The sequence below is a fragment of the Nuphar pumila genome, chromosome 15, assembly GCF_984573655.1.
Source record: "Nuphar pumila chromosome 15, dmNupPumi1.hap1.1, whole genome shotgun sequence".
Lineage (NCBI taxonomy): Eukaryota > Viridiplantae > Streptophyta > Magnoliopsida > Nymphaeales > Nymphaeaceae > Nuphar > Nuphar pumila.
In genome coordinates, this window is record NC_143263.1 from 35,763,872 (window position 1) to 35,773,485 (window position 9,614).

General features: G+C 37.4%; 1 protein-coding gene across 1 annotated transcript; it reads left to right on the plus strand.

Moving 5' to 3' along the window:
- The first annotated feature begins 1,542 nt into the window (after positions 1-1,542).
- LOC149815123 (U-box domain-containing protein 52-like) lies at positions 1,543-9,325 on the plus strand. The gene is made up of 8 exons (XM_089990485.1): positions 1,543-1,726; positions 3,683-3,789; positions 3,983-4,104; positions 4,184-4,552; positions 5,563-5,887; positions 6,469-6,570; positions 7,587-8,015; positions 8,558-9,325. The coding sequence occupies exons 1-8, from the start codon at positions 1,543-1,545 to the stop codon at positions 9,323-9,325; spliced, it is 2,406 nt and encodes an 801-aa protein (XP_089846611.1).
- The last annotated feature ends 289 nt before the right edge of the window (positions 9,326-9,614 follow it).

The following is a 9,614-nucleotide window of genomic DNA, read 5'->3' on the forward strand; positions in this document are numbered from 1 at the left end:
CATTTTACAATGATAATACAATCATTTTTCATAGATCTAATTAAGAATTTGAGATTTCTTCGCTACACTTATTTTTTTAAAATCAGACCAGATAATGTGTTCAATATGATGCATTTAGTAGGGAAGAACTCTTGAATCACGATTTTTTTTAATGAAAAACACAACTTTTCAAGTCTTGAAAATCTAAAAAATTGTACAACCATTTTGATCTTTGAAGCTTTTCAAAAACCCACTTAAATGTCATAATTGGACTATGCATGTATGATGCATCCTTAACGTTAAATATAAAAAACAGATAAAAATGGATAAAAAATAATTGCATCAACACCATGTGCAAGTCCATACCTGTACCTTTTTCTTCTCTTTCAAACCAACTTTTTGTCAAGGTCAAAATCAATTAATTAAAACTCAAAAGCAATTAGTACCATCAACTCAAGCGACCTTTTTAATAGACAGTCCGGACATTCTCACAACATAAAAAAGTACTTAATTTTACAACAAATCTGACACAAGTTTTCTTATGTGCATCTATGTAATGGGTAAATCTTCACAAAAAAGAGACAACTTTCCTGTAGTTTGTGATTTGATGTAACTGTTTAGATTTTTTTTTATCAATCCTAATTTATCATGCAATCAACATTTTTTGAGGTAAGAGCTACACTTTTATTAAATTTTCATATAAGCCTGAGAGCAATGGTAGTAACGAGCTTGGGAATTGGAATATGATATTGGATATGGTGATCTTTCTTTTCTGATGCGATGACTTGTTGAACCCCGACCCGAAACCAGTTATTGGTGATATGAGCGGGTTAGGGTCAAATCTGACCCAGCCTTTATCTAACCCATTGACAGCCTAGCAAGAGGGTTGGTTACCTTGCCAAGATGAACTCTTTTCTCATATGCTTTTAAAGAAAACCATGAGTAAGAGAGACCTGGCAAGCTAGGCAGACCCCACCAGTTAATATTCAATAGTACCACTGCGGTTTTGAACCTGCAACCTCCCACCACAAGGAGACGTGCACTGACAGCTCCTACCAACAACCCCGAGCCCCATTAGTATAAAGAGACCTATTTTTAACTTTGAATGAAGAGTTAGGTTTGCTAGCAATAAGAAAGTGCCGCCTCATCTATCCAAGATTTGGGGTCCAAGCCTGAATGGAGCAAGGGCGTAGCTGACAAAAAGAAGGGCGACAACTCACAGCTTACCCAAATAAAGCAGCAGCTTGTAACTGAAAAAACTGACTTGAACCTCTCTTCAACATAACCACTACCCTAGATTTCTTCTCCATTTCCGTGGGAAAGAGAGAAAGAGAAAGAGAAAGAAAAAGAGAGAAATTGTGTCACGCCCCTTGAATCAGAGGGCGAGTGCTCGAGGCTCATGGGGGCTCCGCTCATCTGATCACAGGGGCTTGTGAACAGGACATCGAAATTCGATACATATGAGCATATATCTTGTATAACTGGTAAGGGTCGGACTAACCCCAGCTTGCCTATCAAAAAAAAAAGAGAAAAAGAAAGAGAGAAAAGCAAAGAAAAGAAAAGATGCTGCAACAATGCAGCGAGACTGCTGATAAACGGGAGGACAGTTCATGTCCAAAGATGGCTGTGGCCATTGACAAAGACAAGGGCAGCCAATTTGCTGTTAAATGGGCGGTGGACAAGCTTCTCATCGGCGTGACAACCATCACCTTGATCCACGTTAGGAACAGATATGCAGCTCTCAACAGTAGGCTTTCTCTTGCCTTTCATCTCTTTTTTCTCTCTCAATTATCTTCCATTTCATCTTTTCTACTTGAGCAATTTGGTTTATGATTCCTGATTTGACATTTACTTAGCATTGGATTCACCACTTTTTTAGAACAAAATTTTTTAGTTTCTGATTAATTTAACACAAACTTAGCATTGGGTCGGTAAAAACACACAATATTGTGCTAGGCCTCGAGAAACGTGCCAAGAACCGGTTAATGTTTGTAGGACACTGACTGAATCATGCAGGTGTTCCATGGTTATACAGGCAGAGCATCAAATTAGTTTTGTGCAATGCGATCACATTTGCCAAACTTGTCATCACATTTGCCAAACTTGTCACCGCCAATTTCTCGGGAATGGCCCTTCCCGGCAAATCATGATTAATCGAGAAAAAAATCAGTCAACCTCGGCATGCAAACTCCTCGCCAAATCATGATTAACCCGCAAAAGCTTGCATAAACATTAATAACTATATGCAGCTAAATTTTAAACCATATAAATAAATAAAAGCTTATCAATTTATTAAATAATTTTAAATTTACATTATTAAATTTAAATAAAAGCTTATTAAATCTATTAAATATTTTTAAATATTTTTAAATTTACATTATCAAAAATTGAATATGCATGAAATATTTTCAATGTTCTGTATTTTTATTTTAAATTTTAAAAATTATATCATTTTTATATTATTTTTATTAATAGATTACAAATGATTTTGAATTTTATCCTAAAATAACAATAACCACCCACAATGATGGTCGCTCTCTCTCTCCCCCTCTGCTATATATCACCTTTTTTTCATGAAGAATTGCAGCGCCAATTTAATCAGCGACTTGAAGATCCACCGATTTTCAATGAAAATCATGGTCCCAAATTGTTTTGGATGAGAGTCATGATTCATCGACGATGATTTAGGCAATGAATCGCCGAGGACAGCTATATTGAATGTGATTGCATCTGATCTGTGCACCCTCGGTGAAATGCTGGCCTAAAGGTTCATGGGAATGGTAATTACTAAACATGGCATATGCCCATAATGAGATATCCAATGAAAGGCCAAAGGTAAAGCTGCACACACCAGAGAGGTCACAGGTTCGAATCCCACGAGAGTCATCCCCAGTTTGCTTATCAATTAACCTAAAAAAAAAAGAAAAAGAAAAAGGAATGAAAATTTTCACATGCATGATGTCCGAGTGGCACCCAAAATGCTCCTACAGCAATCCTAATATTGGTTCCGAGGTTCCCAATCACTAAACTTCTTCAAAGCATATTCTTTATACAATGAGAGTGGATATGGCTTTTCTCTAACCAGATTTTTTCATGTCACACAAACAAGAGAATAGTTTTCATAAAAAGTTCTCATGTGAAAACTTCTCATATGGAACAATTTTCTTATGAAATTTTTACTTTTTTTTTCTTTTTCATTTTCAATCATGGGCTTTAGCTTCTAAACTGGCATGGACCTCGAATAGGACAAGCGAGTAGTACACAGTTTAGTGGTTTTCATGCTCTCGTTATTCACTCAATACTTTTTTTTAATCACAGCACCAAGGTCCTGTTTGCTTGCATCTCATTTGATTTGAAATCTCATGTGATTCCATCTTATGTGATTGGAAATCATATGATTCAGAATCATAAGGTGAATGTGAGTGTAATTTGGAATCACATGAAAAGTTATTAAAATAGGCTCATTGTGATTTCAAATCTCACAGTCCATTTTCTCATGTTTGCTTTCACATGAGAAATCGGTGAGTAAATGATTTTCATCCCATTTTCGCATGTTTGCTTGCACATGAGAAATCGGCGAATAAATGATTTTCATTTGGAGCAAAAAAAAAAAACGTGCCCCAAATCGGACCCATTTCTGAGACATCCAAATAGCATCTTTCTCTCATGATATATTCTTTGTTAACAATTTCGTATCATGCAGATGGCTTTACTATCAGCGATGGAAGTCAGGCCCCCATCCAAGAACAACTTGATATTGAAAAGACACACCTCTTTCTTCCTTTCCGTGGATTTTGTTCTAGAAAGCATGTAATCTCTCTCTCTCTCTCCCTCTCTGCTAAAAAAGCCATCAAGAAGTTACTAAACTTCGTAAAGATTCTTGGCATCAGTATAGTTATTCCTCCCATTTTTACTAAGTTAACGAGGATGTATTATTATACACACATACAATAAAGTAATAGGTAAATGAGACACGGCACGTCTATTTTCCATATGGTTACAGGTAACTGTTAAAGAGGTTGTTCTCGAGGATGTGGATGTGTCAAAGGCCATTATTGACTACATCACAAACAACTGCATCACTGGCATCGTTCTTGGTGCATCAACGAGGAGCGCGATCACAAGGTATGATTTTCGGCAAATTCTTTTTGTACCCTTTAAAAAATTTTCATTCCAATGCTTTTGCTGTTTCATCATGTCACAGAAAATTCAGGCAATCTGATGTGCCAAGTTGTGTCTTGAAGGGAGCGCCAGACTACTGTACAGTTTATGTGGTGGCCAAAGGGAAGAGCCCACAGATCCGGCCATCCACCAGAAGTGCCCCACAAAAACAACCTGCTGCTCCTCCAATTGTTTGGCATCATCCACCACCACCTGCTAAGCCCTCACTTGGCCCACCAGTGCTGCCGGTACAAAGCTCAGAACCCTATGAACCTGCTCATGCTATGATGAGGTACCATATTCATAACAATGATCATGCAAACAGTGAAGTTGGAAAAATAGATGACTGGGATTGGATCAGGAGAGGACTTCAGATCTTGGTGCCTGCCCCAAGTACCAAGGATTGCACTTGGTGCATCTGGGCGTTTGACACCTGTCCGAAACATTTTCTTGGTATTTAAGTTTTTTGAAAATCTTCATTTCGGATGGATGTCAAATATCTTGAATCTCAAACACGAGCTGATTGGAGCTTTCAAGTTCAGCATAATTCAAAATGCACTGTTTTGACAATTATAAAAAGTGTACTTGAATTTTTTATGGTCAATCAAAACCCAGTGAACAGTGAATGCCACTGTTGTAAATATAGCTTTCAAGAATTTATTTCACTTCTCTGTTGTCCAAAGTTCGATATCTCTCTTTTCGATAAGTTGAACCAATTTTGTTGACGCATGGGAATGACCATGATATAAAAGATCAATACATTTTAAGGATAAGTCAAATCCAACAAAAAATGGAAAATTGGGAGAAGATGTGAAACCAATATCCACCTAACTCGTCAGTCTTCAAACCAAAGTTTCATATAAGACCAAGAGTATATTCTAATTATTGGAGGTTAAAAAAAATAGTATTTTTGTACTAACCCAAAACAGGTTAATAGTAACTATAGCTAGTTTTAAACTAGTTTGTCTTTTATATACATTAACAAAACTTTGGGTTTTTTTTTATTAAATTACAAACATTAGGCGCATTTTTGAATTATGTCAAAAAAAGTTCGTGTCATTTTGAAAAATGTCATATAAAAAAGAAGAAAAGCAAAAAATAAATCTTACTCCAAACATCAAGAAGTTCATGAAGCGGCAAAAGGCATGGATGCACCAAGGAGAAACATGCTTGGGGGACCAAGTAGGAGGAGAAAGACTGCATTAGACATCCATCTATTGTATCATGAATGAGCCCAGTACTTGTAATAGAGCTCACCTTCCATGTGAAACTACTTCTGCCTCAACCACTTGCATGTCCTTAGCCCATCCAAAAACACATGATCATCACAGTCTCGTAGACATGTTTCCTGCAATGGATAACGTGCAACGCAGCAAACAGAACACTATATGGCATGCCATGTGACAATTTCTTATTTAACAGGTCTCCTCTGCAGCGCGGATGGAGGCCAGGCAGTGCAGGTGGTCCCTTTGAGAAGATGGCAACACCTGGGAGAGCAATGCCGGGCGTGAGGACCATGCCCCTCACTCATGAAGGCCATGAACACAAGTTCCTTGAGAGCACATCCTCTCCCAGTCTCTCTACTTCTCGAGGTGGGTACCCCGCGGACTTCACCTTCATCTCCAGTGGAAACGATTTCAGTATGACCCATGGATCTCGCCCCATCGACTTTGGTGCCGAAAGCTTCGATATGGCTTCCTCTTCCACAGAAGGGAGCCCAACAAACTCCTTTGCAGGCCACTCAACTGTAAGAATTTTATATACGCATGCACAAATGAACATATATTGAAGTGATCACTCTAACAACATCATTGTTACCTGTTCACATGAAACTTGTTAGTTCAAAAAGGACTGGAGATAGCGAGCTAGATATAAAGATACTTTTTAATTAAATTGTTCTTCGATCAATGAGTTTTATCATTCAAAAGTTTGTTTATTTTCAGATTTTTTACAGAAAGATAATTCTCCATTATAAATTGCTTATCTGACCATGAAGATACTTTTAAGAAAGGGACGCACATCCACTCTAAAGGAGGAAATCATCTTGGAAGAGGATCACTTCAATTACTGAATCTGTGCTCTACACAAACATATGCATAATGTCAGTTTACTTTAGTACCTTGATCTTGGTAAACCTAGCAGGTTTTAGATTAGATCTGCAATTCTAAGGTCTTATCACCAGGCTTAAATTGAAGGTATGATTGAATAACTGAGATGTCCTAGACATGATTACACATTGAAGGATAAGATAAAGGATATTATTAAGCACTAGATCTCCAACTTTAATATGGTAATGACCAGTGTTTCTTCTCTTCATTGATTTTATAGAGAGAAATGGAGGCTGAGATGAAAAGATTAAGACTGGAACTGAAGCAAACAATAGAAATGTATAGCAACGCCTGCAAAGAAGCGCTCAGTGCAAAGCAAAAGGTCTCTCTCTCTCTCTCTTTATATTTATATATATATACATAATCTAACATTAAACTAGTTATGCTTAACATTAGATGAATTCAACCGTATTAAAATGACTAAAATACTCTTAAAAGTAGTATTTTAAAAAATATATGGTTACTTTTTGAGGTCAAAAAGGTAAATTTGATGAATTAATAAAGTTACTTTTTTGGAAAAGGTGTTTGACTTTTCAATTCCCTTCAAGTTCAAAAGACCTATAATGCCCAAAAAGAAGCCATGCATTTCTAAAAGTACAATTCTTTTAAGGGTACTTTTACTCATTTTCATAAGGTTGAATCTATGTTAAACATAACTAGTTTAATGTTAGATTAACCCTATATATATATATATATATATGCTACGGTGCTCGGGGAGTACCTACTCCCACATTCTAGAAATCACAATTGTAGGTTGTATCTTCTCAATTAAACCTTATGGATGTACTCAACATAGTTTATTTGATGCTTATAGACCATGTCTATAGAGTCTGATCAACAAAAAAAAGTCTAAGAAATTTGAAAATCTAAAGTTTCTATTAGGTGGGAGTAGGTACTCCGGGAGCACCTTATCATTACCAATATATATATATATGGAGTAAACTGTCTATGAAAGTTATATCAACTCAATCTGACCCTAAAAATGTGTTCAACATGGTTTATTTATTAAAGGTTCCATCTTGGGTTGTGTTTCTCAAATACAAAAATGACTTTTTAAATTATAAAATTTTGGTACATTGGGGGGCTATTGATTTTTAAAGTCATTGAAAAACTTGCACACATCACAATCTCATGGTTGAAAAATCGGTTTCCACTAAATAAACCATGCAAATCATAATTGTATGGTAAGACCCACAAAAAACTCAAAACAGAAAATGCCGAAAATATTGTGTTTCCAAGTAGATACTGTCTAAAGTGATTTGTACTATACGTGTGTGTCTGCGTGCACACGCAGGTCACAGACGAAAATCATTTGATGAAACAAATGGATGGTCACAGGCAAAGGAGCTTCATCAATGGCAGATGGAAGAATCACGCAAAGTAGAGGAAGCAAGGCTGGCGGAAGAAACAGCATTGGCAATTGCAGAAATGGAGAAGGCAAAGAGCAAGGCAGCTATCGAAGCTGCAGAGGCTGCAAGAAGGCTTGCGGAGATAGAATCACAAAAGAGGATGAATGCAGAGATGAAAGCCAAGAGGGAAGCAGAAGAAAAAAGGAAAGTCTTGGATGCACTGGCAAATTCCGAAGTGAGGTACAGGAAGTACAGCATACAGGAGATTGAAGTCGCCACAGATTTCTTTTCTCAATCACTCAAAATTGGAGAGGGTGGATATGGACCTGTCTATAGAGCTACTTTAGACCACACTTCAGTAGCCATTAAAGTCCTAAGACCTGATGCAGCCCAAGGAAGGGCCCAGTTCCAGCAAGAGGTATGAAATTATGCATTATCGGATCCTTATAGATGAGTGAACACCAAGTGAAGTAATATAGTGGTTGATTCATCCACGGCACCTTCCTTCTCATAGATTCATACGATGCAAAAGACTGGAATTTTAGCTAGTCATCTGAAACTGCATTCTATTGCATTGATAGATCAAGCATGATATTACCCCATGTCACATGGATACTCCATTTTGCCTCCCATTACAACCTCTTATATACTAGTGATATTGGAAACTTCATAAAATAACCGTAGCCTCACCTATATCTGCAACCATATCCAGGAAACATAAAAATATTACCTTGCCAGTTTCTCAATGGTAGCACACTGCAAGAAACATGACAAGTTGAATATAAAGCCAGCATTTGGTGATTATTCTGATGTGTGGCTTTGGGATCACAAACAATTTGCACTATGACATTTCAAAAAGTAGAAAGACAATGAAGGCCTTTGTTATATATATATATATATATATATATATATAATGTTTCACTAAGATCTATTTTCTATTTTTCTTTTGAACTGGTGTAGGTGGAGGTGTTGAGCTGCATCAGGCATCCAAACATGGTCCTACTTCTTGGAGCTTGCCCAGAGTATGGATGCCTGGTATATGAGTATATGGAGAGAGGAAGTTTAGATAACCTCTTGTTCCGACGAGGAAACACGCCGAGTCTATCATGGCAGTTGCGCTTCAAGATAGCATCTGAGATAGCAACAGGCCTACTGTTCCTGCACCAAACAAAGCCAGAGCCCCTTGTTCATCGAGACCTCAAGCCTGCAAACATACTACTTGATCGGAACTTCGTGAGCAAGATTAGTGATGTTGGGTTATCTAGGCTGGTCCCTCCTTCAGTAGCAGATAATGTCACTCAATACAGGATGACATCAACAGCTGGGACATTTTGCTACATTGATCCAGAGTACCAACAAACAGGAATGTTGGGCATCAAGTCTGACATCTACTCTCTTGGGATTATGCTGCTGCAGATCATAACAGCAAGGCCACCAATGGGTCTCACTCACCATGTTGAGAGGGCAATAGAACGTGGAACTTTCAAGGAAATGTTGGATCCTACAGTTCCAGATTGGCCAGTGGAAGAAGCTCTTATTTTTGCAAAGTTGGCATTACAATGTTCCGAGTTGAAGAAAAAGGATAGACCAGATCTTGGGATAGTAGTTTTGCCAGAGCTTAATAGGCTGAGAGATCTTGGCAACTCAAGCATTAGTTTTACTCCTGGCTTCAATTTCATGGGTTCCCATTCTTACATCGGTTCAGTAAGTCATCTCTGCTCTACCTAAGCTGAATGATTTAGTAGAAGCCCAAAGTAACTTGAAGAAAAGGATCTTCCAAGTATCCCAAGTTGTTTGTCTCTTGGTAATCCATATAAAATGTCTCAAGTATTTGAACTTTTGGTCTAATTTTCTTGATTAGGCCACTGATCATCTCTATAACACCAATACATTTGAGACTAGCAATTTAATAAAAGAGGGTAAACAGATAAGATGAATAATAACAAGGAATTTGTTTTTTATTGATGTTAACAGGAAGTGATGATGAGTAATAGCAGAATCTCGCAATCAGGGCAAG